Here is a 27,234-nt window from a genome sequence, read left to right as displayed (position 1 = left end):
ATCCAGGATAGGATAAAGGCCCTTAAGTTGGCCAACTCCTTTATCACGGATGCTTCCCTTCAGGTTATTAAGCTGGGAGCTAAGATTTCTTGTTTTGTCGTACTGGCCCGCAGAGCTTTATGGTTAAAATCTTAGTCTGCGGATGTGTCATCTAAGTCTAAACTTTTGGTGATTCCTTACAAGGGAAAGACCTTGTTTGGGCCGGGCTTGAAGGAAATAATTTCTGACATTACGGGAGGAAAGGGCCATTTCCTCCCTCAGGATAAGAGAAATAAACAAAAGGGACGTCAGAGTAATTTTTGTTCCTTTCGAAATTTCAAGGAAAATCCTTCCACTCCCTCTTCCAAGCAGGAGCAGTCCAAGCCTTCCTGGAGGCCCAATCAGTCTTGGAACAAGGGAAAACAATCCAAAAAGCCTGCTATTGAATCAAAAACAGCATGAAGGGCCTGCCCCCGATCCGGGACCGGATCTTGTGGGGGGCAGACTTTCCTTCACTCAGGCTTGGGTTTGAGATGTTCAAGACCCCTGGGCGGTGGACATCGTGTCCCAGGGATACAAACTAAAGTTCAAGACCTTTCCTCCGAGGGGCAGGTTTCTGCTTTCAAGATTATCTGTAAACCACACAAAAGAGAGGCCTTCTTACACTGTGTTCGGGTCCTCTTTAACCTGGGAGTGATAGTTCCAGTTCCGATGCAGGAATGGGGTCTGGGGTTCTATTCCAATCTGTTCTTGGTTCCCAAAAAGGAGGGAACCTTCAGACCAATTTTAGATCTCAAGAGTCTAAACAAATTCCTCAGAGTGCCGTCCTTCAAGATGGAAACTATTCGTTCCATTCTTCCAAGAGGGTCAATTTATGACAACAGTGGATTTAAAGGACGCTTACCTGCATGTTCCCATCCACAGGGACCATCGCAAGTTTCTAAGGTTTGCATTTCTAGATAAACACTTCCAGTTTGTGGCTCTTCCATTCGGCCTTGCCATAGCTCCCAGAATTTTCTCAAAGGTTCTGGGATCCCTGTTGGCGGTGCTCAGATTGCGGGGCATTGCAGTGGCGCCTTATCTGGACGACATTCTGGTTCAGGCGCCATCCTTTCAACAAGCAAGATCCCACACGGAAATGCTGCAATCTCACGGATGGAAGGTAAATTTAGATAAGAGTTCCTTAGTTCCACACACAAAGGTAATTTTCTTGGGAACCATAATAGATTCCTTATCAATGAAGATTTTTCTGACGGAAGTCAGGAAATCAAAGATTTTCGATTCTTGCCTAGCGCTTCAGTCCTCTCCTCGGCCATCAGTGGCTCAATGCATGGAGGTAATCGGTCTGATGGTAGCAGCAATGGACATCATCCCGTTCGCCCGTTTCCACCTCAGACCTCTGCAGTTAAACATGCTCAGTCAGTGGAACAGAGATTATGGGGATCTGTCGCCGCGATTACAGCTGGAGCAGGAGACAAGGGATTCTCTTCTTTGGTGTTTGTCTCAGGATCATCTCTCCCAGGGAGCCTGCTTTCGCAGACCCTCTTGGGTGATTGTACTGGGTGTCCAAGCATCTTTTTCCATCTCAGACGCCAGCCTTCTGGGATGGGGAGCAGTCTGGGGCTCTCTAAAGGCTCAGGGAACATGGAGACGATTGGAGTCTGTTCTACCCATAAACATTCTGGAGCTGAGAGCAATCTTCAGTGCTCTTCTGGCCTGGCCTCAGTTAGCCTCGGTCCAGTTCATCAGGTTCCAGTCAGACAACATAACTTCAGTGGTCAACCATCAGGGAGGAACGCAGAGTTCCTTGGCCATGACAGAGGTAGCCAAGATAATTCAGTGGGTGGAGACCCACAATTGATGTCTGTCGGCGATTCACATCCCAGGAGTGGACAACTGGGAGGCTGACTTTCTGAGCAGACATACTTTTCACCCTGGAGAGTGGGAACTCCATCTGGAAGTGTTTTCCAGCCTGATTCTCAAATGGGGTCAGCCGGAATTGGTTCTCATGGCATCTCAGCAGAATGCCAAGCTTCCGAGGTCCGGTTCAAGGTCAAGGGACCCTCAGGCTATACTGATATACTCCCTGGCGGTACCTTGGAATTTCAGTCTCTCATACCTATTTCCTCCTTTGCTCTTCTACCTCGGGTCATTGCTCGAATCAAGCAGGAGAGGGCGTCGGTGATCCTCATTGCACTGGTGTGGCCTCGCAGGATTTGGTATGCAGACCTGGTGGACATGTCCTCTCTTCCACCTTGGAGACTTCCATTGAGGAAGAACCTTCTACTTCAAGGGCCCTTCCTTCATCCAAATCTAGTTTCTCTGAAGCGGACTGCTTGGAGATTGAACGCTTAATTTCTCTTGTTAAGTGTAGTCAGTCCACGGGTCATCCATTACTTATGGGATTATATCTCTTCCCCAACAGGAAGTTGCAAGAGGATCACCCAAGCAGAGCTGCTATATAGCTCCTCCCCTCACATGTCATACCCAGTCATTCTCTTGCAACCTAACTAAAGATGGGTCGTTGTGAGAGGTCTGTGGTGTTTTTAAACTTAGTTTATTTCTTCAATCAAAAGTTTGTTATTTTAAATGGCACCGGAGTGTGCGGTTTGTTCTCAGGCAGCATTAGAAGAAGAATCTGCCTGCGTTTTCTATGATCTTAGCAGACGTAACTAAGATCCACTGGCTGTTCTCATACATTCTGAGGAGTGAGGTAACTTCAGAAAAGGGGAATAGCATGCAGGGCCCCCCTGCAAACGAGGTATGTGCAGTAAATTATTTTTCTAAGGAATGGAATTGACTGAGAAAATACTGCTAATACCAATGTAACGTAAGTTCAGCCTTAAATGCAGTGATAGCGACTGGTATTAGGCTGATGAGTGTGTGTACACTGAAGTATTTTTCTAGGGAATGGAATTTGACTCAGAAAATACTGTTAATACTGAATGTATGAGCCTTAACTGCAGTAAAAGCGACTGGTGGCAGGCTTATTAATAACACTTCATAGTTTTTAAAATGTATGTTCAAAACGTTTACTAGCATGTTAATCGTTTTTGGTGAGGTACTTGATGATAAAACTTATTGGGGCATGATTTTTACCACATGGCTATCTTTGTTTTCTGCATAGAAACAGTTAACTGAGCTTCCCCACTGTTGTAATATGAGTGGGAGGGGCCTATTTTAGCGCTTTTTTGCGCAGTAAAAATTCAGTCACAATCTTCCTACTTCATCCTCCATGATCCAGGACGTCTCTAGAGAGCTCAGGGGTCTTCAAAATTCATTTTGAGGGAGGTAATCAGTCACAGCAGACCTGTGACAGTGTGTTTGACTGTGATAAAAACGTTAATTATTAGATTGTTATCCGTTTTGGGGTATTAAGGGGTTAATCATCCTTTTGCTGGTTGGTGCAATCCTTTGCTAACTTAATACATTTACTGTGAAAATTTGGTTCCTATAACTAATTTGGTTCATTGTTATTTCAACTGTGACAACTTTTTTGTGCTTCTTAAAGGCGCAGTAGCGTTTTTTATATTGCTTGTAAATTTATTTGAAAGTATTTTCCAAGCTTGCTAGTCTTATTGCTAGTCTGTTTAAACATGTCTGACACAGATGAATCTCTTTGTTCACTATGTTTGAAGGCCAATGTGGAGCCCCATAGAAATTTGTGTACTAAATGCATTGATGTCACTTTAAATAAAAGTCAATCTTTTCATGTAAAGAAATTATCACCAGACAATGAGGGGGAAGTTATGCCGACTAACTCTCCTCACGTGTCGGTACCTTCGCCTCCCGCTCAGGAGGTGCGTGATATTGTGGCGCCAAGTACATCAGAGAGGCCCATACAAATCACTTTGCAAGACATGGCTACTGTTATGACAGAAGTATTATCTAAATTGCCAGAATTAAGAGGCAAGCGCGATTGCTCTGGGTTAAGGACAAAGCGCGCTGATGATGGGAGAGCCATGTCCGATACTGCGTCACATTTTGCAGAACATGAGGACGGAGAGCTTCATTCTGTGGGTGACGGATCTGATCCAGGGAGACTGGATTCAGAGATTTCTAATTTTAAATTTAAGCTTGAGAACCTCCGCGTATTGCTAGGGGAGGTATTAGCGGCTCTGAATGATTGTAACACGGTTGCAATTCCAGAGAAATTATGTAGGCTGGATAGATACTATGCGGTACCGGTGTGTACTGACGTTTTTCCTATACCTAAGAGGCTTACAGAAATTATTAGCAAGGAGTGGGATAGACCCGGTGTGCCCTTTTCCCCCCCTCCTATATTCAGGAAAATGTTTCCAATAGACGCCACCACACGGGACTTATGGCAGACGGTCCCTAAGGTGGAGGGAGCAGTTTCTACTTTGGCTAAGCGTACCACTATCCCGGTGGAGGATAGTTGTGCCTTTTCAGATCCAATGGATAAAAAATTAGGTTACCTTAAGAAAATGTTTGTTCAACAAGGTTTTATCTTACAGCCCCTTGCATGCATTGCGCCTGTCACTGCTGCGGCGGCATTCTGGTTTGAGTCTCTGGAAGAGGCCATTCGCACAGCTCCATTGGATGAAATTATGAACAAGCTTAAAGCACTTAAGCTAGCTAACACATTTGTTTCTGATGCCGTCGTACATTTAACCAAACTTACGGCTAAGAACTCCGGATTCGCCATCCAAGCACGCAGAGCGCTATGGCTTAAATCCTGGTCAGCTGACGTGACTTCTAAATCTAAATTGCTTAATATTCCTTTCAAAGGGCAGACCTTATTCGGGTCCGGCTTGAAAGAAATTATCGCTGACATTACGGGAGGTAAGGGCCATGCTCTGCCTCAGGACAGGGCCAAATCAAAGGCCAAACAGTCTAATTTTTGTGCCTTTCGTAACCTCAAGGCAGGAGCAGCATCAACTTCCTCCGCTCCAAAACAGGAAGGAGATGTTGCTCGTTACAGACAGGGCTGGAAAACTAACCAGTCCTGGAACAAGGGCAAGCAGGCCAGAAAACCTGCTGCTGCCCCTAAGACAGCATGAAGAGAGGGCCCCCTATCCGGAAACGGATCTAGTGGGGGGCAGACTTTCTCTCTTCGCCCAGGCTTGGGCAAGAGATGTCCAGGATCCCTGGGCGTTGGAGATCATATCTCAGGGATATCTTCTGGACTTCAAAGCTTCTCCTCCACAAGGGAGATTTCATCTTTCAAGGTTATCAGCAAACCAAATAAAGAAAGAGGCTTTTCTACGCTGTGTACAAGACCTCTTACTAATGGGGGTGATCCACCCAGTTCCGCGGACGGAACACGGGCAAGGATTCTATTCAAATCTATTTGTGGTTCCCAAGAAAGAGGGAACCTTCAGACCAATCTTGGACTTAAAAATCCTAAACAAATTCCTAAGAGTTCCATCATTCAAAATGGAAACTATTCGAACCATCCTACCCATGATCCAAGAGGGTCAGTACATGACCACAGTGGACTTAAATGATGCCTACCTTCACATACCGATTCACAAGGATCATTATCGGTACCTAAGATTTGCCTTTCTAGACAAGCATTACCAGTTTGTAGCTCTTCCCTTCGGGTTAGCTACGGCTCCAAGAATCTTTACAAAGGTTCTGGGCTCTCTTCTGGCGGTACTAAGACCGCGAGGCATAGCGGTGGCTCCGTACCTAGACGACATTCTGATACAAGCGTCAAGTTTTCAAACTGCCAAGTCTCATACAGAGATAGTTCTGGCATTTCTGAGGTCACATGGGTGGAAGGTGAACGTGGAAAAGAGTTCTCTATTACCACTTACAAGGGTTCCCTTCCTAGGGACTCTTATAGATTCTGTAGAGATGAGAATTTACCTGACGGAGGCCAGGTTATCAAAACTTCTAAATGCTTGCCGTGCCCTTCATTCCATTCCACACCCGTCAGTAGCTCAGTGCATGGAAGTAATCGGCTTAATAGTAGCGGCAATGGACATTGTACCATTTGCGCGCCTGCATCTCAGACCGTTGCAATTGTGCATGCTAAATCAGTGGAATGGGGATTACTCAGATTTGTCCCCTCGGCTAAATCTGGATCAAGAGACCAGAGAATCTCTTCTATGGTGGCTTTCTCGGCCCCATCTGTCCAAGGGGATGACCTTTCGCAGGCCAGATTGGACGATTGTAACAACAGACGCCAGCCTTCTAGGTTGGGGCGCAGTCTGGAATTCTCTGAAGGCTCAGGGATCATGGACTCAGGAGGAGAAACTCCTCCCAATAAATATTCTGGAGTTAAGAGCAATATTCAATGCTCTTCTAGCTTGGCCTCAGTTAGCAACTCTGAGGTTCATCAGATTTCAGTCGGACAACATCACGACTGTGGCTTACATCAACCATCAAGGGGGAACCAGAAGTTCCCTAGCGATGTTGGAAGTCTCAAAGATAATTCGCTGGGCAGAGTCTCACTCTTGCCACCTGTCAGCGATCTACATCCCAGGCGTGGAGAACTGGGAGGCGGATTTTCTAAGTCGCCAGATTTTTCATCCGGGGGAGTGGGAACTTCATCCGGAGGTCTTCGCTCAACTGATTCATCGTTGGGGCAAACCAGATCTGGATCTCATGGCGTCTCGCCAGAACGCCAAGCTTCCTTGTTACGGATCCAGGTCCAGGGACCCGGGAGCGGTGCTGATAGATGCTCTGACAGCACCTTGGGTCTTCAACATGGCTTATGTGTTTCCACCATTTCCGATGCTTCCTCGACTGATTGCCAAGATCAAACAGGAGAGAGCATCGGTGATTCTGATAGCGCCTGCGTGGCCGCGCAGGACCTGGTATGCAGACCTAGTGGACATGTCGTCTTGTCCACCATGGTCTCTGCCTCTGAGGCAGGACCTTCTAATTCAGGGTCCTTTCAACCATCCAAATCTAATTTCTCTGAGGCTGACTGCATGGAGATTGAACGCTTGATTCTATCAAAGCGTGGCTTCTCGGAGTCGGTTATTGATACCTTAATACAGGCTAGGAAACCTGTTACCAGAAGAATTTACCATAAGATATGGCGTAAATATTTATATTGGTGCGAATCCAAGAGTTACTCATGGAGTAAGGTTAGGATTCCTAGGATATTGTCTTTTCTACAAGAGGGTTTAGAAAAGGGCTTATCTGCTAGTTCGTTAAAGGGACAGTTTTCTGCTCTGTCTATTCTTCTACACAAACGTCTGGCAGAAGTTCCAGACGTTCAGGCTTTTTGTCAGGCTTTGACTAGGATTAAGCCTGTGTTTAAGACTGTTGCTCCGCAGTGGAGCTTAAACTTAGTTCTTAAAGGGACACTGTAGTCAGAAATGAAATCATATAAATAACGTAATATACATCTAACTATATATTTTTCTAATTTACATTATTTACCAAATATTTAGCGTTTATAAAATATATCTGTTTCAAATATTTAATTTTTCCAAACCTACTTGTAGCTCTGCAGTTACGGATTCCCAATCCGTGCTGACAACTGCAGTTGAAACATGGCGTCTTTGGTGAGTATTGCGCATGCGCGAGTTAGCTCAGCGTCACCGCAAACGTCAGCATCTGAAGATACCTAAGGCAGTAGAATCTATAGAGCTGCAGTTGATTGAGCTGCGCAAGTCACGTAAGTAATCTTCTTGACTACGCTTTGAGAATCTCCCTAGAATAAACGAGCAAATGATAATTTAGAAATCAATCTTCAATACATCTGTTGCCAAATGTGTTCTGTCAGTTTACGATGAAAAAAGAAGTAAAGCAGTAATTTTGTTTTCACTTTATATGTGATCAATTGTTTATTTTCTGCATTTATTTATTTTTGGGAACTCAAAACCGTATATCCTTTAATTAAATACAATTAAAGGATATACGGTTTTGAGTTCCCAAAAATAAATAAATGCAGAAAATAAACAATTCATCACACAAAGTGAAAACAAAATTACTGCTTTACTTCTTTTTTCATTGTAAACTGACAGAACACATTTGGCAACAGATAAGACGTTTCTATCATTATTAGAAAGTCTGGCTAACCGATTGCATAGATTTTTCACTCAAATGCGCAAGCGTGAAATAAACTATGGTGTGGGTAACTTCGGCTTCTTGGATTTGCAATGCGCATGCGCGATTTACCAGATTTGATGCGCAGGCTTATTAGGAAGGGTTAGCTGGCTAATTTTATGCATAACATCGATCTGCAATTGGTCAAAGTGTTTGTATACACACTATGCAGAAAACGGTGGGCTGGAAAAGGTGACGTCATGGCCGGGTAATGTAGATTAAAAATATAAGCTTCTAAAGCTTCGTTTTTGAAAATATATAGGTTTGCAGATGTTAATAGATAAACCTTAAACAAAATATGTGAATATTGTGTATTTAAAAACGGAAAAAACAGTAATCCTTTAACGTTCTGCAAGGCGTTCCATTTGAACCCCTTCATTCCATTGATATCAAGCTGTTATCTTGGAAAGTTCTGTTTTTGATGGCTATTTCCTCGGCTCGAAGAGTCTCTGAGTTATCTGCCTTACATTGTGATTCTCCTTATCTGATTTTTCATTCAGACAAGGTAGTTCTGCGTACTAAACCTGGGTTCTTACCTAAGGTAGTTTCTAACAGGAATATCAATCAAGAGATTGTTGTTCCATCATTATGTCCTAACCCTTCTTCAAAGAAGGAACGACTTTTGCATAATCTGGACGTAGTCCGTGCCCTGAAGTTCTATTTGCAGGCAACTAAAGATTTTCGTCAAACTTCTTCCCTGTTTGTCGTTTACTCTGGACAGAGGAGAGGTCAAAAGGCTTCGGCTACCTCTCTCTCTTTTTGGCTTCGTAGCATAATACGTTTAGCCTATGAGACTGCTGGACAGCAGCCTCCTGAAAGAATTACAGCTCATTCTACTAGAGCTGTGGCTTCCACCTGGGCCTTTAAAAATGAGGCCTCTGTTGAACAGATTTGCAAGGCTGCAACTTGGTCTTCACTTCACACTTTTTCAAAATTTTCAAAATTTGACACTTTTGCTTCTTCGGAGGCTATTTTTGGGAGAAAGGTGCTTCAGGCAGTGGTTCCTTCCGTTTAAAGTTCCTGCCTTGTCCCTCCCTTCATCCGTGTACTTTAGCTTTGGTATTGGTATCCCATAAGTAATGGATGACCCGTGGACTGATTACACTTAACAAGAGAAAACATAATTTATGCTTACCTGATAAATGTATTTCTCTTGTAGTGTAGTCAGTCCACGGCCCGCCCTGTCTTTTAAGGCAGATCTAAATTTTAATTAAACTCCAGTCACCACTGCACCCTATGGTTTCTCCTTTCTCGTCTTGTTTCGGTCGAATGACTGGATATGACATGTGAGGGGAGGAGCTATATAGCAGCTCTGCTTGGGTGATCCTCTTGCAACTTCCTGTTGGGGAAGAGATATAATCCCATAAGTAATGGATGACCCGTGGACTGACTACACTACAAGAGAAATAAATTTATCAGGTAAGCATAAATTATGTTTTTATCAAAGCGTGGATTTTCAGAATCGGTCATTGAGACCATGATTCAGGCTCGTAAACCTGTGACTAGAAAGATTTACCACAAGATATGGCGTAAATATCTTTATTGGTGTGAATCCAAGGGCTACTTTTGGAGTAGAGTTAGGATTCCTAGAGTTCTGTCTTTTCTCCAAGAAGTTTTGGAGAAGTGTTTATTGGCAAGTTCCCTAAAGGGTCAAATATCTGCCTTGTCTATTTTATTACATAAACGTCTGGCTGACGTCCCAGACGTGCAATCGTTTTGTCAGGCCTTGGTCAGAATCAGGCTTGTGTTCAAACCAGTTACTCCGACCTGGAGTCTTAATTTAGTTCTTAAGGTTCTTCAAGGGGCTACGTTTGAGCCTATGCATTCCTTAGATATTAAGTTATCTTTGAAAGTTTTGTTTCTTGTTGCTTTTTCATGTGCTCGTCGAGTGTCAGAGCTCTCGGCATTACAGTATGAGTCTCCTTACCTTATTATTCATTCAGATAAGGTAATTTTGAGTACTAAGGGTTTCTCCCTAAAGTAGTTTCAGAACGGAACATTAATCAGGAGATTGTTGTTCCTTCCTTGTGTCCTAATCCTTCTTCTTAAAAGGAACGGCTTTTACACAATCTGGATGTGGTGCGTGCATTAAAATTCTATTTACAAGCAACTAAGGATATTCGTCAGTCTCCTGCTCCGTTTGTGGTTTTCTCTGGGAAACATAAGGGGCAGAAAGCTACGGCTACTTCTCTTTCCTTGTGGCCGAAGAGTATCATTCGCTTTGCCTATGAAACTGCTGGACAGCAGCCTCCTGAGAGTTACGGCTCATTCTACGAGGGCTGTTTCCTCTTCCTGGGCATTCAAAAATGAAGCATCTGTGGAACAGATTTGCAAGGCTGTAAATTGGTCCTCTCTTCACACTTTTTCAAAATTCTATAAATTTGACACTTTTGCCTCAGCTGAGGCCTCCTTTGGGAGAGAAGTTCTTCAAGCAGTGGTGCCTTCCGTTTTAGGTTCCCTGTCTTGTCCCTCCCTTATCTGTGTACTCTAGCTTGGGTATTGATTCCCAATAGTAATTAGATGATCAGTGGACTTATCGTGTCATTAGAAAGAAAACAAAATTTATGCTTACCTGATAAATTTCTTTCTTTCTTGACACGATGAGTCCACGGGCCGTCCTGTTCTTTAGACAGGTTGTTGGTATGTTATAAACGTCAGACACCTCTGCACCTTGTTGCTTCCTTTCTCTCCTTTGCTTCGGTCGAATGAAGGGAAGGGAGGTGATATTTAACAGCTTTGCTGTGGTGCTCTTTGCCGCCTCCTGCTGGGCAGGAGTGATATTCCCAATAGTAATTATATGAACCGTTATATGATCCGTTGATTCATCGTGTCAAGAAAGAAATACATTTATAAGGTAAGCATAACTTTTTTTTTTTTTTGGGTTTCATGTTCCTTTAAGGTCTTTAAAGCTTATGGTATAGGAAACCTTGATTTTTATGGTTCATTAAAAGGAATAACAATTCACAAAAGGAACAAATATCTAGGGAGGAGCTCATACAGCTCTCATTAGTAAGCAATTGTCATAAACCCATAAACTGAATTTATTGAACAAGGACATAGGGGCTCCAAAAAGTGAGAGCATACACCATGTAATACAACACTCAATAGGAGACGATTGCTAATTTTTTTTTGTCCCTATAGCTGTTATGCGATTGTCATGATATGAATACAAACAACTGCTAGCCACTTTTTGGTGTTCGTGTTCATAAATCTTCATATTTTTGTGTCCTTGTAAATGGAAAGAGTGGATTAATGTAAAATCTCAATTGCTACCATTTTGTGTAAGAGATATTATTTATATATAATATATATATATATATATGTGTGTGTGTGTATATATATATATATATATATATATATATATATATATATATATATATATATATATATATATATATATATATATATATATATATATATATATATATATATGTGTGTGTGTATATTTATGTATCTATATATAATATATATAATTTTTTTATTTTTTTATTTTTTTTTATTCTTTACTTATGTGCAAATTTATGTATTTTTTTCCCTATGCTAAGTGAGTTTGAGCAGGGTTAGAGCATGCATGGAAACACCATTATAACAAGTTAAATCTCCCCTGTATGTATAATATGCTGAACAAATTATATTTATTTGTGTGGAGTATTACACAAAAGAAAGCACTTAAAATGTGAATGCATTAAGCGCAAAAGGCTTAAAATAGCTTCTGCACTGGTTTGTGAAGTGGCATTAGTCAAAGAGTTAAACTATAACATTGTGCTACTTGCTGCTGCATGTAGGGTGTTGGCACCAGTTTTCTTTATGTACCTAATTTATTTTTACAGAGGCTGTGGGCCAAACAAAGACCATGTGCATCTTCAGCTTCACCACCTGCCACCTCAGCAGTTGGCTACTCGCCTCCCAGGCATCTCTGAAACAGCCATGATTTTTGCTGGTGTTGATGTCACAAAGGAACCCATACCCGTTCTTCCAACTGTCCACTATAACATGGGTGGTATTCCAACTAATTACAAAGGACAGGTAACCACAATGTATACATTTTACTGCCAACTTATGGTTTAAATGTTGGAAACAGATCTGTTTATTCAACACATCTTTTACGTTTAGAAATGATGTTTATGTTAAATATTGGTGAAACTCACTTATTTTTAAGATGGCATACGGGTGGCATTTATAATTCCCACCAGTTTATTTCAGATAACATTTTTGCAATATGAGTGCCTTTAGAAAAATAGTTCTAAATGATTACTGTTATAGCAGGTAGACAGAGATGCAAAATGTTGAGTGCAAGGGTACATAAAATAGGTTTGTAGTGCCTGGTAAAATGTATTTAAAGGGCCAGTAAACACAGTAGGTTTACATAAACAACAAATGTATAATAAAAAGACACTGCAATAGCACTTAGTCTGAACTTGAAATGAGTAGTATATATGTATATTTATTTATTTTTTTTGGACAAATTTCAGAATTATGTCTATTTCCACTCCCCCTGTACCATGTGACAGCCATCATCCAATCACAAATGCATATAAGTATATTCTGTGAATTATTGCACCTGCTCAGTAGGAGCTGGTGACTCAAAAAGTGTAAATATAAAAAGACTGAGCACATTTTGTTAATGGAAGTTAATTTGAAAGTTGTTTTAAATTACCTGCACTATCTGAATCATGAAAGTTTAATTTTGACTTGAGTGTCCTTTTTAAACCTTGTTGTTGTTGTTGTTATCATCATCTATTTGTAAGGCACTCCTAATTTCCATAGCTCTTGGGACATGAGCAAGGGTACACAGTGACACATTTCATCGTGGGTAAAAAAAACCTTATTTCCAATGACATTACAAATATATCATAAAACCCCTTATTTGAAAGAGGGGTATTTCAAAATTAAGATAAGGGGTTTCTCTATCAGTCATTGTAGGTGGACAGATCTCCCTCCACACGCACACACACCAAATGCATACTGGGATATCTGAGGAGAGGGGAGTCAGTGATACGTCCGTTCTACTGTTTCAAATAAGTGGTCCTTTGTCCATCCATCTGAGGGTTGATTGTCATGACTAGTATGGCAACAATGCCAAATAGCTCACATAATTTGTTTTTTCAACACTAAAGAAGCTCCTGCCACTCCTAACCATAAAAAAATGTCCCTCATACGTGGGTCCTATCATTTAGTTAACTAATATTGTGTTGTTGTTTTTTACTAAGCTAAGTACATATGAATGGGCAAAACAAATAATTACCCCTGTGATTTTTATTTTCTAGGCAATTATCCATGAAAATGGTGAAGACAAAGTGGTACCAGGGCTGTATGCATGTGGTGAGGCTGCATCAGCTTCTGTCCATGGTGCCAACAGGCTGGGTGCAAACTCTCTTCTGGATTTGGTGGTCTTTGGTCGTGCATGTGCTCTTACCATTGCAGAGCAACACAAACCTGGTAAGTATATATTGCCATGTAGAGGAACTGAGTGGCAAACACTAAACAAAGGATGGAGTGAAAGACCTTACAAGCTCAAAATTCCTGTGTTTTCAAAATTGACTGGCTCATATAGGTTAACTATGTTTTAGATCTCTCTTTGCAGTGTTTTACCTCCCTGTTCTTAATCATTGCTGAGGTCTCAGGTTTTTTAGGTTATACTATACAAAAGCAAATTATTTTAATGGGATTGTGGTCACACTATTGCCACCTCAATATATTTTAAAGAGACACAAAACTCAAAACAAATATCAGCCATATGAAATAACACATTTTAAAATATAAGAAAATATTTTTGCATGAAGAAATTTAAAGAGACACTGAACCCAAATTTTTTTTCTTTCATGATTCAGATAGAGCATGCAATTTTAAGCAACTTTCTAATTTACTCCTATTATCAATTTTTCTTCATTCTCTTGCTATCTTTATTTGAAAAGCAAGAATGTAAGTGTAGAAGCCATCCCATTTTTGGTTCACAACCTGGGTTGTGCTTGCTGATTGGTGGCTAAATGCACCCACCAATAAACGAGCGTTGTTCAGGGTTCCAAAAATTGGCTGGCTCCTTGGCTTAGATGCCTTCTTTTTCAAATAAAGATAGCAAGAGAACAAAGAAAAATTGAGTATTAAAGGAATAGTCTAGTCAAAATTAAACTTCATGATTCAGATAAAGCAGGCCATTTTAAGCTACTTTCTAATTTCCTCCTAATATCAATTTATTTGTTCTCTTGGTATCTTTATTTGAAAAAGCAGTAATGTACGCATAGGAGACCGCCCATTTTTAGTTCAGAACCTGGTTAGCACTTTCTGATTGGTGTCTAAATGTAGCCACCAATCAGCAAGTGCTACCCATGGGCTGAACCAAAAATTACGTTTAAATAAAGAGACCAAGAGAGTGAAGAAAAATTGATAGCGCTGCGGAATCTGTTGGCACTCTACAAATAACCGATAATAATAATAGCAGTAAATTAGAAAGTTGCTTAAAATTGCATGCTCTATTTGAATTATGAAAGAAAAAAAATAATTTTGGTTTAGTATCCCTTTAAGAAGGTTTAAAGTGATTTTGCCATGAAAGCAAAATGGGATAAAATAACGAACAATAAATGCATTAAATGTAGTCTACCGGTAGCTGACTTAGCTCATTGTTTATGGAGCTGCCCGAAAATTCAAAAATTCTGGGTTAAGCTTAATTTTTGGTTAAACAAAATGAATAAAAAAAGAGATTAAAATAGAGAATATTTTTTTTATCTTTGAAGATTCTAGAATACAGGTAAATTTTAAATTTGTGAACACGGTATTATTGATAGAGAGGTCTCTAATCTTGAAACATTGGAAGTCCAAAAAGAGTCCCAATTTGTTAGAATGTATTAATAAAATTAAATGACAATTAATAGTTCAACAATTTGATACTGGCATTAAATCAGAACCACAAATAAAAAGCTTCCTTAGTAAATGGAAGATAATCATTCAGTCATTCTCTAAAGAAGAACAAATAAGTTTAATTTATCCTTTTAGAGATTTCGAATTTTTGATGGCCGCAATTGCAAGAAACTAGTATCCAAATTTAGTGGAAAGCAGCTAGGAGACACCGGGGGCTGGTTCGGAGGGGGCGAGATTTTTTTTCTCTTTCTGTCAGTGGGACTATGAAGAAATGGTCACCCGATTGTAGAATTGTATGAATATATGTTATTTTTATGTGTATTATTTTATCTTAAAATGTAAAATTCCAACAATGTGTGAATAAGAAAACAGAGATAAGTGAATCAATTCATGTGAAGTAGGTATGAGTTTTCATGTTATGTAATTATTTGTTTTTACCCAGCCCTGCGTGGCGGCTTATTTCAGTTTTATTTTCTTTTTGGTATCACGCTCACATTTACACTAAATAAAGAATAAAAAAAACAAAAAACTGATTTTGAAACTGAGGAACTCACACAGCTAATACAGCTCTGTTGGTTACCTGTAAAATGCCGCATAAGCTTAACATTTTTAAAGCATTTTTTAGTACAGGAACATCATTTTGTTTATGAAAACATCTTCTCTTAAATGATATTTAACTTTCTATTTTATTTCATGTATTATGTGCACAGCAATATCTAGACTATGGATGGAAACGTGAATGTCCTGCAATGTACATTTTGTTTGTAGCCACAGTTACCATAATATTTAGCTATCCTTTTTTTAATATTTAAAAAACATAAACAAATACATATTAGGAAGATCTGGGTGTGACCAGTATGAGGATTTTGCAACGGCCAGGAAAACACTGAAGTTTATTCAATTTGTAAATTATTTTCTTCAGTAAGAAGAACCAAATACAGGCCAATAAAACAGCACACTAGCTGATGTAGTAAAAGAGGATTGGTAATATTGAGTTAAATAAACCAGGTGAAACTGATCTCAGACTTACTGGTCGGTAATGCCCTGGATGGTTTCTAGAGTATAACTTTGGCTATTACGGAGCTTTCCGAGATTTCCTGGATGTATAACTGACGAGCTGCTAGATGGAATATATTATAATAAAACAAGATCATAAGGGAGTCAGCTTGGTTTTACAAGTAACCAATCATGTTAAACTACAGTGGATATAAAAAGTCTACACACCCCTGTTAAAATGTCAGGTTTCTGTGATGTAAAAAAAATGAGACAGAGATAAATAATTTCAGAACTTTTTCCATTTCAGAAAATTTCAGGAAACACCAACTAGAGCAGCTGAACTTTATTTGGGGTTAATCAGAGGCACTTTAAAGGGACAGTCAACACCAGAATTGTTGTTGTTTAAAAAGAGAGATAATCCCTTTATTACCCATTCCACAGTTTTGCATAACCAACACTGTTCTATTAATACACTTTTTACTTCTGTGATTACCTTGTATCTAAGCATCTTCTGACTGCCCCTAATCACATGACTTTTAGTTATTATCTATTGACTTGCATTTTAGCCAATTAGTGCAGTGTCTGCCACTAGCCACGAGCGTGATCACAATGCTATCTATATGGCCTACATGAGCTTGCCCTCCCCTGCTGTGAAAAGCAAATAAAAAAAGAGGCGGCCTTCAAGGGCTTAGAAATTTATCATATGAGCCTTCCTAGGTTTGCTTTCAATTAGAATACCAAAAGAACAAAGCAAAATTGTTGATAAAAGTAAATTGGAAAGTTGTTAAAAATTACATGTCTTATTTGAAAAATTAAAGTTTTTTTTGTTTTGTTTTTTTTTGGACTTGACTGTCCCTTTAAATGATGGCAGGTGTGTACTGACTCCTATTTAACATGATTTTGAATGTGATTGCTTAATTCTGAACACCGCTACATCCCTAGTTATAATTATTATTATTTTTTTTGTTTTCTTCCCTCCACCTAAAAGATTTCAGTTTGTTTTTCAATTGAGTTGTACAGTTTATAGGTCACATTAAAGGTGGAAAAAGTTCTGAAATGATTTATCTTTGTCTCATTTTTTTTTACATCACAGATACCTGACATTTTAACAGGGGTGTGTAGACTTTTTATATCCACTGTGCTTTGGTTGATATGGTCTATTTGAATTTTGCAATGAATTAAAGGGACAGTCTACTCCAGAATTTGTATTGTTAAAAACATAGATTATCCCTTTATTATATAGCGCTGCAGAATCTGTTGGCGCTCTACAAATAACTGATAATAATAATTCCCCAGTTTTGCATAACCAACAGTTATAGTAATATACTTTTTACCTTGTATCTAAACCTCTGCAGACTGCCCCCTTATTTTAGATATTTTGACAGACATGCATTTTAGCCAATCAGTACTGACTCCTAGGTAACTCCACGTGCATGAACACAATGTTATCTATATGGTACACATGAACTAATGCCCTCTAGCTGTGGAAAACTGTCAAAATGCCCTGAGATAAGAGGCGGCCTTCAAGGGCTTAAAAATTATCATATGAGCCTACCTAGGTTTAGCTTTCAACAAAAATTATCAAGAAAACAGGGCAAATTTGATGATAAAAGTAAATTGAAAGTTGTTTAAAATTGTATGCCCTATCTGAATCATGAAAGTTTAATTTTGACTAGACTGTCCCTTTTAATCAATGGGAAATTTTTGTACAGAATTAATTGACTGGGAGTTACTGCACATTACACATTTACAATCAACTGCTTGGAGCTCGATTTATCAATCCATGGCGAACATATTCGCCCCGTCTGTCCGAGCTCTCCTCTGACGTGCAGCAATCCAGTGCCAGAATTTAACAACCCTGCCCGTGCACAGCCAATCATGCGCAGGCAGAAGCTCTCAATTTCCCTGGTCTCGTTGAAATTCTCCATCTAAGAGGTGGAGAACAGGGTAGGGAAGCAACGGTCTGATGACCGCTGCTTGATAAATCCTGACTGCAGGTTCTCTCCTGCAGTCAAAGGGAGGAGAAGGGCTTGATAAATCAAGCTCTTGAAGGATCTGAATTAGTAGAGTTGTAGTAAATGGATCATACTTAACATTGGTGAGGTTCTTCATGGGTCAGTATTGGGTTCTTTTTTTATATCTTCATCAATAATAAATGAGGGGATTGGAGAAAATTGCTTCCATTTTTGCTGATTATACTAAATTATGTAAAAATGCAAAACAGGACAGATGTCCTTGAGCTATAATTTAATTTGTATAAACTAAATGGTTTTAAAAAGTAAACAGACACACTGACAAAATTAGATCTATTATGGATTAATGTACAGTCATACACATGGGGGGGGAGATGACCGCTACATACAACTGAAATAACAGTTCAGGTTGTTTGACCAATGGACATTAAAGGGACAGTCTACACTAAAATTGCTATTGTTTAAAAAGATATATAATGCCTTTTTTATATATATAATTTTTTTTATTAGAGTAAATACTTGGACATTGACATAATGAAATAGCCAAAAAAAAGAATTATACATAAAGTGATACTGAGTTCACTAAGAAATAAGGATACAATTCGTAATATAACATGGTAGGATTTGTTGTCAAACTTATTTTCTGGCTTATTCTCTTAAATATTTAATTACATTAGTCCAACCGCCCAAAGGAAATTAAACATCTATCATTTCATTATCAAAAAAATAATAAAATCAAATAAGACCTAACCATACACAAACAAAAATAAGAAAAATATATCTATCTCCATAGCCAATGTTAATACTACATGGTACCTTCATGACTGACCTGGGGTAGCCAGCTCTAGATTTCTTTTAAATTTAATTATTGCCAGCGATCAGCATTACCTCGCATCACCTGACCAAGAGAGATTACAGTCAGTAAGACGTCCAGGGAAAAAAAATGTCTTTACTACCCATTCCCCAGCTTTGCACAACCAACATTGTTATATTAATACACTTTATAACAATTAAACCTCTAAATTTCTGCCTGTTTCTAAGCCACTATAGACATCCTCTTATCACATGATTTATTTGCTTTTCACAACAGGAGACTGCTAGTTCATGTGGGCCAAATAGATAACTCCTCAGGCGTGCACACAATGTTATTTAAGATTTAGCACAACACAGTACTAAATGTAAGTCAATAGATAATAAATAAAAAATAATTTGATCAGGGGTTCAGAAGATGCTTAGATACAAGTTAATCATAGAGGTAAAAAGTATAAATATATCTGTTGGTTAAGCAAAACTAGGGCATGGGTTATAAAGGAATTATCTATCTTTTTAAAAAAAACATAAAAATTATATTGTAGACTATCCCTTTAACAATACTAAACTGAATGCTTAGCACAAGATTTACATTTCTAGGGCTATTAGTGTTTCAAATTCCTTTCAATGAAAGCTCCCAGACGCTTTCATGATTTTTTTTTTACATTCTACTATCTATATAATATAATATTATTTGTTTTTTCTGTAGTATCGGACACAGTTTTCTTCACCTCCTTTCTTTTTTACAAAGGTGAGGCAATACCTCCCGTAAGCCAGAATGCTGGAGAGGAATCTGTTGCCAATCTTGACAAGATACGCTTTGCAAATGGAAGCACTAGGACCTCAGAACTGAGACTCAACATGCAGAAGGTACGTACCAGTACTCGGTTCTTTTTCTAAATGTTTTAAAAAGAACATTTGGTCACATTTTATGCAGATTAGTTGTGTGTTGCAGTTTAGTATGGAAGGGTTTCAAGGCAGTAACAATCTCTTGCACTTTCAAAAGTGTAAAACTATATTTTTTGACTACTTTCTATAACTGCTTTGGTACATAATTTCATAAAGAAGTTCTCTGAGAAGTAGTGGTGAGTATTGGGAACAGCCTTGCCTTGCTTCATTTACGGTTTCACACTAATGGTTATGTATACTTTTTTTTTTTTTTTTTTGCATATATTTTGCCCCCTTTTTCATGTAATGTAAGTCTAAAAAGTGTGGGTTTCCATTTCTGAGAATGTACATTGCAGACTTCACAAACTTAACCCTGCACATAGCTTCAGCAAAGATTTTAAATTGCTCGTTTATAAACCATATCAATTTGCCTCTGCTAGGGAGGTCAGATATGAAAAATCTGATAGCTCCTATCATGAGACTAAAACTGTACACTTCTTCAGTATTAAAACAACTAATATCCGATTTAAAAAAAAAAAAATCTTGATACTGTTATAAGAATTTGCTTCATTTTCTTCATAAACGGAAAGAATCCACAGCTGCATTCATTACTTTTGGAAAATTCAGAACCTGACCACCAGATAAAGGCAGACACCCCAGCCAAAGGCTTAAATACCTCTCCCACTCCCCCCCCCCATCCCCCAGTCATTCTTTGCATTTCATCCCAGGAGGTTGGCAGACAAGTGTCAGAAGTTTTCGATAGTCTCTTATGGAGGGTAGTACTATTCGGAATGGGACTGGAGTTTTAAGTAGTCCTGTCAGCCTCTCAGTGAGAGCATGGATGAAAGTTAGAGTCTGGAGATGCAGGGAGAGTCTTCCTGCGAAACCATCCCGACTCAGATTAACAGCTCCACAAGCTATCAGCGTTGACGTGTTTCGCTGCCTGCTTTCTTCTCTCAAGTCCATGGCAGAAGCGAGGCTACTATCTGTCGCACTTGAAGGGCCGTGTTCCTGTTTCACGGCGCAGATTCCGGTAAGATCATTTTATTTTATCATGGATGTTTGGTAAAAGATGCAACAGTTATCCGAGGGGCTGTAGCCTCGCGGAACTATCTTAACTACAGGGTCTCAATGAGGCTCCTTTTGTATCTTGGAATCAAAGGTTAACATCTCCTAAGGGGGATTATTGAACAGGGTATTTTTTAATCATGTTTGTTATATGATTCTGTCTGCTAATGTGTAGTGTTACTAGGGCTCATGACTTTTTCCGAACATAACGGCCTATTGCAAGTGACGCAGCCTTTACGGTCGGGCACGCTTTTTTATGGACTGCACAGTACACCTTGTGACCGAGCATGGTCACGTTTTGGCTCTCCATTTCCGCATTCCTGACCGTGTGGCGACGGAGGAAATTCTGTTTAGCTGGTGTCTGTTTCATAGGAGGTGGTGCCGTTTACATTTTTATTATTGGTTCCCTACAACCAACTCTTATTACGTATGCAGGTAACCCGAACGCGGCTTATCTTTCTCTGGAAGGGGGGCCCGTTTCCTCTGGAGGTTACGACACGGTTCCGCGTGTCCATATCCTTGGCACTGGCGCATTTACATCTCCCAGGAGTTTGTTAAAGATATTGTCCGTGTTCCGTTAACAGGGGCTCGTCAGGCGTGGGATCGCCTGGCCCAGTTCAGCAATCTGGGGGAATGACTGTCCCTGATGCTTCAGGGGGTCAACCTTCGGGGCCAGAGTCCTCGTTTGCCCCGGTTGAGGTATGTTATTCTTTTCGCTATAGACTGGCACGTCTTCGTGTTCTGCTTAGGCACGTTTTGGTGCTGCTGGAGGACCCCACTCTTAATGAGGTGGTGGATTGTGAGTCTTCCGATGCGGATGGCATGCAGGATTAGACATAAGAGGATGAACTAATCTTTTTATAGTCTTGTTCTTGAGTATCTTTCCAGTTCTGAGCTTGGAAGTCCGTCCCTCGGGAGTATCCGTTTTTCCTGAGCAATAACCTGAGGGTTGCCTTATTTTTTTGTTTTAATCCAGTTAGGATGGATCTTATTTTGTTTAAAGCTCACGTATGTTATATTTCCTTCGGTAATTTTCTTCTCTGGAATTGATACTCGCGATTTTGTGATCGCACTGTTTGCTATTATGAAAGTTTGTTTGAGGACGTGTTTCAGTCCTATGTTTGTCTGTTGTTATCTCTCCTTCTTCGGAGGTGAATGTGTGTCCTTGTCTATTGGAGACCTTAGTCTCAGGCGGATCCTCAGACACGTGGCGCCTGCTATGCCTGGCTGGTCCGGTCAGGGTGCCGAGTGGTTTCCACTATTTGTTTTTTTTGTTTTACAAGTTTTTAACTAGCATTCCGAGAGGATTTCATTGTCGATAGTTTGTCTAGGAACATGGAGACTTGTGTTCGGTCCTCATTAGCCTTTCAATCTAGTGGCTGGGACTCCGTTGAGATCCGCTATGACATACTCTATGGGTTCCGACTCGGGATCCAGAAGTGTTTCTTCCCATTTGTGGGTTAGAAGTTGAAGGTTTTAGGTGCTTCGTGCAGCCAGTTCCTGGTGGTTTTGTCTTTCAAGGTCCCTTGGGATTGTCCTTTTAGGACTTATTCCCTCTGGAAATCTCTCCCTGCGGGTCGAGACTGTTGGGACTTTGTCCGGTTTTTCTGGACAGTAGTTGAGGCCCGGGAGTTCGTAGTTCCATATTAGATGATCAGTTGTCTCCTCCTTCCCAGTTTTTCGTTTAGGGGATGTTCCGCCTGTATCGGGATGCTCTGCATTCTTCCTCTTTGGGGGAAGGTTAATAACAGATTATGGAGACTACTTAGCTTTGGACTTCGTGAAGGTAGTCCTTTGGGTCTATAACCTAGCACCTTGTTGGTGGGGAGTTGGCCTCTTGCTAGGCGCGTTCTCTTCCCTTTGGTCTTTTTTTTTTTTTGCCCGGTTTTGCTGGCCTAACTCGGATATCTTCCCCTGTGAGGTCTGAATCCTCAGACGGGTTATCTTGTTGTTCGTTTCAGATGGCTCTAGGTTTCAGTTCTAGGGTCCTTATGTAGGATCTTTATGGACTCATGATCCTATAGTCTGGTTCAGGATGACCCAGTTTCCAATGGGGGCTGATTTGTTATGAGAGTGTACTCCCTTTTTTTTTTTTTTTTTTTTTAGGGGGAGTTTTCTCTGATTGTGTCATCAGTGGTGATCTGGATGATTTTCATTCAGTCTTTGTCGGATTTGCCTAAGTTTTTCATGTCCTTGAGGGCATGTGTGCTGTTTCTTATGGGCCCTCCCTTTTAGGGGGGAGATTTGTCTCCTTCAGCAGTCGGGTTTCCTCTCTCTGGAGACGGCCAGTGCTAGTGGTCTGGTGGATGGCTTAATACACCTAGCTACTAGAGAGAGTTTGAATCCAACTGCTGCTGATTTTTCCCTCCCTCTGCATGGCAATTTCTTGATTTTGGTTCTGCCTTGGGGCAGGAGGAGTTGTGTACTCAGGTCCCTCTCCAGCTCTTGTTAAAGCACTTGTTTTTGGAATAGGTGCCTTTTCTTTTACAAGATATGACGAGTCCACGGATTTCATCCTTATGGGATTACGCCTCGTGGTTAGCAGGAAGTGGCAAAGAGCACCACAGCAGAGCTGTATATATAGTGCCTCCCTTCCCTCCCACTCCAGTCATTCTCTTTGCCTGTGTTAGTGATAGGAAGAGGTAAAGTGAGGTGTTAGTTTAGATTCTTCAATCAAGAAGTTTTTTATTTTAAAATGGTACCAGTGAGTACTATTTTTTTCAGGGAGAAATAGTCAGTCTATAACTTCCCAAGAGTGGAGACATTTTATTTTTCTGCCCTGATGTTGATGATCTTAGCAAACGTTATCTAAGATCCATATTGGTTCCCACAGAGCAGCTGAAGGTAGTGTATGAAAAATCTTCAGTGTGGAGAACGGTGTCATGCTACAAGCAGCATTGAGGTATGTTCAGCCTTTTGTTTCTGGGGAAACTTGATACATCAGAACAGGCTGACATTATTCCCTAGCTGGGGAGGGGTAATCAGTATGCACTATAGGAGAAATGGTGTACCTGGAATTCCCTGTTATTTTATTTATTTAATAGTGTACTGGTATGTCACTTTAAATTTTCTATGTGGGCTGACGCTGGGAGATGCAGTTACTGGCTATCGCTATACTGTGGTTATATCTGGCTTGGCAGGAGATATTTTTCACTGAGATGCGCTTTATTGCGCTGAGTGTGTATATAGTGGGGCACATGGCTTAATAAATGGAGGACCAACATGTTTTTTATCTACCCATGCGGGTCTCGGTTAGGCTAAGAATTACGCCCACGGTGGGCGGGGCCTATTTTTGTGCGCTCAGCCACGCAGTGTGTTTTCCGGATCGGCAGCAAGGTCCTGAGGCTCCGGTGGGGCCTAGCTCTGTTTTGTAAACGTAGGGTACAGAGAGGCTGAGATAGTTCCTTCAGTGTGATCTGGGGGCAGGTAGGCGCCGCAGCAGAGCTGTGGCGAGGTGCAGGGGCCTGAATTGATATACATTGATATACATTAATAAGTCTGACAAAAATTGATATAAATTGATATATAATATATCCTAACAAGTGGTGCAATATTTTTAAGCTATTTTGGGCACATAAGGGCATTTTTTATTGCTGCAAACGTTGTTTTTTGTTTGCTTTTATTATTTAAAGGCGCAGTACACTTTTTAGTTCAAAATTTTTTAATATATGTTTTGACTTCAGAGTACAATATATCAAGCAAAGAAAGGCTATTATTGCTATTGCTAGTCTGTTTAACATGTCTGAACTTGAGGAAACTACTTGTTCTATGTGTTAAGATGCCATTGTGGAACCCCCTCTTTTTGTCCCTCATGTACTGAAAGGGCCTTACAATGTAAAGAGCTGATTTTCTTTAAGGAAAGTATGTATAAGGATGCTTCTCAGTCTGATGAGAATCCGTGTATGCCGCTACTTTCTCCCCAAGCATCACAACCTTGTAACGCCCACCCAAGCGACGCCAGGTTCTTCAACCGCGTCAACTGCAGCCATATCCTGCAGAGTAAATGAAGTAATGTCATCTACCCTTACAGAGGTTTTATCTAAGTTGCCAGAGTTACAGGGCAAACGCAGCAGGACAGAAGTCAATGTCAATATTGCGACCTCTGATGCTTTGTTGGCTATTTCCGATGTACCCTCACAGGGATCTTATTTGGGGGTCAGGGAACTTCTGTCTGAGGGGGAACTTTCTGATTCGAGAAGTGTGTTACCTCAGACGGATTCGGATGTCATGTCCTTTAGATTTAAGCTTGAACACCTCCGCCTGTTGCTTCGGGAGGTTTTAGGGACTCTGGATGACGGTGACTCTATTGTGGTACCACCAGAGAAATTGTGTAAGATGGACAAATACTTAGCGGTGCCTGCTTACTCTGTTTTTCCGGTTCCTAAGAGAATCTCGGAAATTATTACACGTGAATGGGAAAGACCGGGTATCCCGTTCTCACCTCCTAATTTTAAGAAACTGTATCCCATATCTGACACTGTTCAGGACTCTTGGCAAACAGTCCCTAAGGTGGAGGGAGCTATATCTACCCTGGCTAAGCGTACAACTATTCCTATGAGGACAGTTGTGCTTTCAAAGACCCTATGGATAAGAAATTGGAGGGTCTTCTAAATATTTTTTTACAACCAACAGCCTGCATTGTACCAGTTACCACTGCGGCGGCTTTCTGCTTTGACGCCTTAGAAGAGTCTCTTAAGACTGAGACTCCTTTAGAGGAAATTTTAGATAGAATTAAGGCTCTTAAGTTGGCTAATTCTTTTATTACGGACGCCGCCTTTCAGATTGCCAAGTTGGCGGCTAAGAATGCCGGATTTGCCATTTTAGAGCGTTATGGTTAAAGTCTTGGTCTGCTGATGTGTCATCTAAGTCAAAGCTTTTGGCTATTCCTTTCAAAGGGAAAACCCTATTCGGGCCTGACTTGAAAGAAATCATTTCTGACATTACGGGAGGTAAGGGTCATCTCCTACCTCAGGATAAAGCAGCTAAACTGAGAGGTAAACAAAATAATTTTCGTTCCTTTCGGAACTTCAAAGGAATCACCGCTTCTTCTTCCGCTAAACAGGAAGGGAATTTTACTCAAGCCAAGGCTAGTCGGAGACCCAACCAGGCCTGGAACAAAGGTAAACAACCCAAGAAGCCCACTGCTGCTCCCAAGACAGCATGAAGGGGCGGCCCCCGATCCGGGACCAGATCTAGTAGGGGGCAGACTTTCTCTCTTTACCCAGGCTTGGGTACGAGATGTTCAAGATCCCTGGACAATGGAAATCGTGTCCCAAGGGTATCAACTGGAATTCAAAAATTATCTCCCAAGGGGGAGGTTTCTTCTTTCATGATTGTCTGTAGACCAGATAAAAAGAGAGGCGTTCTTACGTTGTGTAAAAGACCTCTCTACTATGGGAGTAATTCGTCCCGTTCCAATACTGGAACAGGGACAGGGATTTTACTCAAATCTTTTTGTGGTTCCCAAAAAAGAGGGAACGTTCAGACCCATTTTAGATCTCAAGAGTCTAAACAAGTTTCTCAGGGTCCCATCTTTCAAGATGGAGACTATTCGAACAACTCTACCATTGATTCAGGAGGGTCAATATGACTACCGTGGACTTGAAGGATGCATACCTTCATATTCCTATCCACAAGGATCATCATCAGTTCCTAAGGTTTGCCTTCCTGGACAAACATTTTCAGTTCGTGGATCTTCCCTTCGGGTTGGCCACAGCACCCAGGATCTTCATGAAGGTTCTAGGGTCCCTTCTGGCGGGTTCTCAGGCCGCGGGGTATTGCAGTGGCGCCTTATCTAGATGGTAAGATGACGCCTGGATCAGAATATCATCTGATAAAATCTCATATAGACATGGTTCTGTCCTTTCTGAGGACTCACGGGTGGAAGGTGAATCTAGAGAAGAGTTCACTAATCCCACAGACGAGGGTTCCCTTCTTGGGAACTCTGATAGATTCCATATCCATGAAAATTTTCTTGACAGAGGTCAGAAAGTTAAAGATTCTGAATACATGCCGAGCCCTTCAGTCCAATCCTAGGCCATCAGTGGCTCAGTGCATGGAGGTAATAGGATTGATGGTGGCGGCAATGGACATCATTCCGTTTGCTCGTTTTCATCTCAGACCGCTACAACTGAGCATGCTCAGGCAATGGAATGGAGATTATGCAAATTTGTCTCCTCAGATAGATCTGGATCAGGAGACAAGAGACTCTCTTCTTTGGTGGTTGTCGCCGGATCATCTGTCCCAAGGGACGTGCTTCCGCAGACCCTAATGGGTGATAGTGACAACGGACGCCAGTCTACTAGGTTGGGGTGCAGTCTGGAATTCCCTGAAGGCTCAGGGTGTGGACTCGGTCGGAGTCTCTACTTCCAATCAATATTCTGGAATTGAGAGCAATATTCAATGCGCTTCAGGCTTGGCCTCAGTTGGCTTCAGCCAAATTCATCAGTTTTCAGTCGGACAACATCACGACTGTGGCTTACATCAATCATCAGGGAGGAACAAGGAGTTCCTTAGCGATGACAGAAGTATCCAAGATAATTTGGTGAGCGGAGGCTCACTCTTGATATCTGTCGGCAATTTACATCCCAGGAGTGGACAACTGGGAAGCAGACTTTTTAAGCAGACAGACGTT

General features: G+C 40.7%; 1 protein-coding gene across 1 annotated transcript in view; it reads left to right on the top strand.

Annotated features, from left to right (window-relative positions):
- LOC128660602 (succinate dehydrogenase [ubiquinone] flavoprotein subunit B, mitochondrial) overlaps positions 1-27,234 on the top strand; it is a 76,962-nt gene that overhangs the window by 39,896 nt on the left and 9,832 nt on the right. Inside the window, exons 9-11 of the mRNA XM_053714528.1 lie at positions 11,841-12,036; positions 13,278-13,449; positions 19,396-19,514. Coding sequence (XP_053570503.1) covers positions 11,841-12,036; positions 13,278-13,449; positions 19,396-19,514 — 487 coding nt within the window. The remainder of the gene's footprint in view (positions 1-11,840; positions 12,037-13,277; positions 13,450-19,395; positions 19,515-27,234) is intronic.

The sequence above is a fragment of the Bombina bombina genome, chromosome 5 (genome assembly GCF_027579735.1).
Source record: "Bombina bombina isolate aBomBom1 chromosome 5, aBomBom1.pri, whole genome shotgun sequence".
Classification (NCBI taxonomy): domain Eukaryota; kingdom Metazoa; phylum Chordata; class Amphibia; order Anura; family Bombinatoridae; genus Bombina; species Bombina bombina.
The sequence above is the reverse complement of the archived record's forward strand: the minus strand, read 5'-3'. Positions and strand labels throughout refer to the sequence as shown.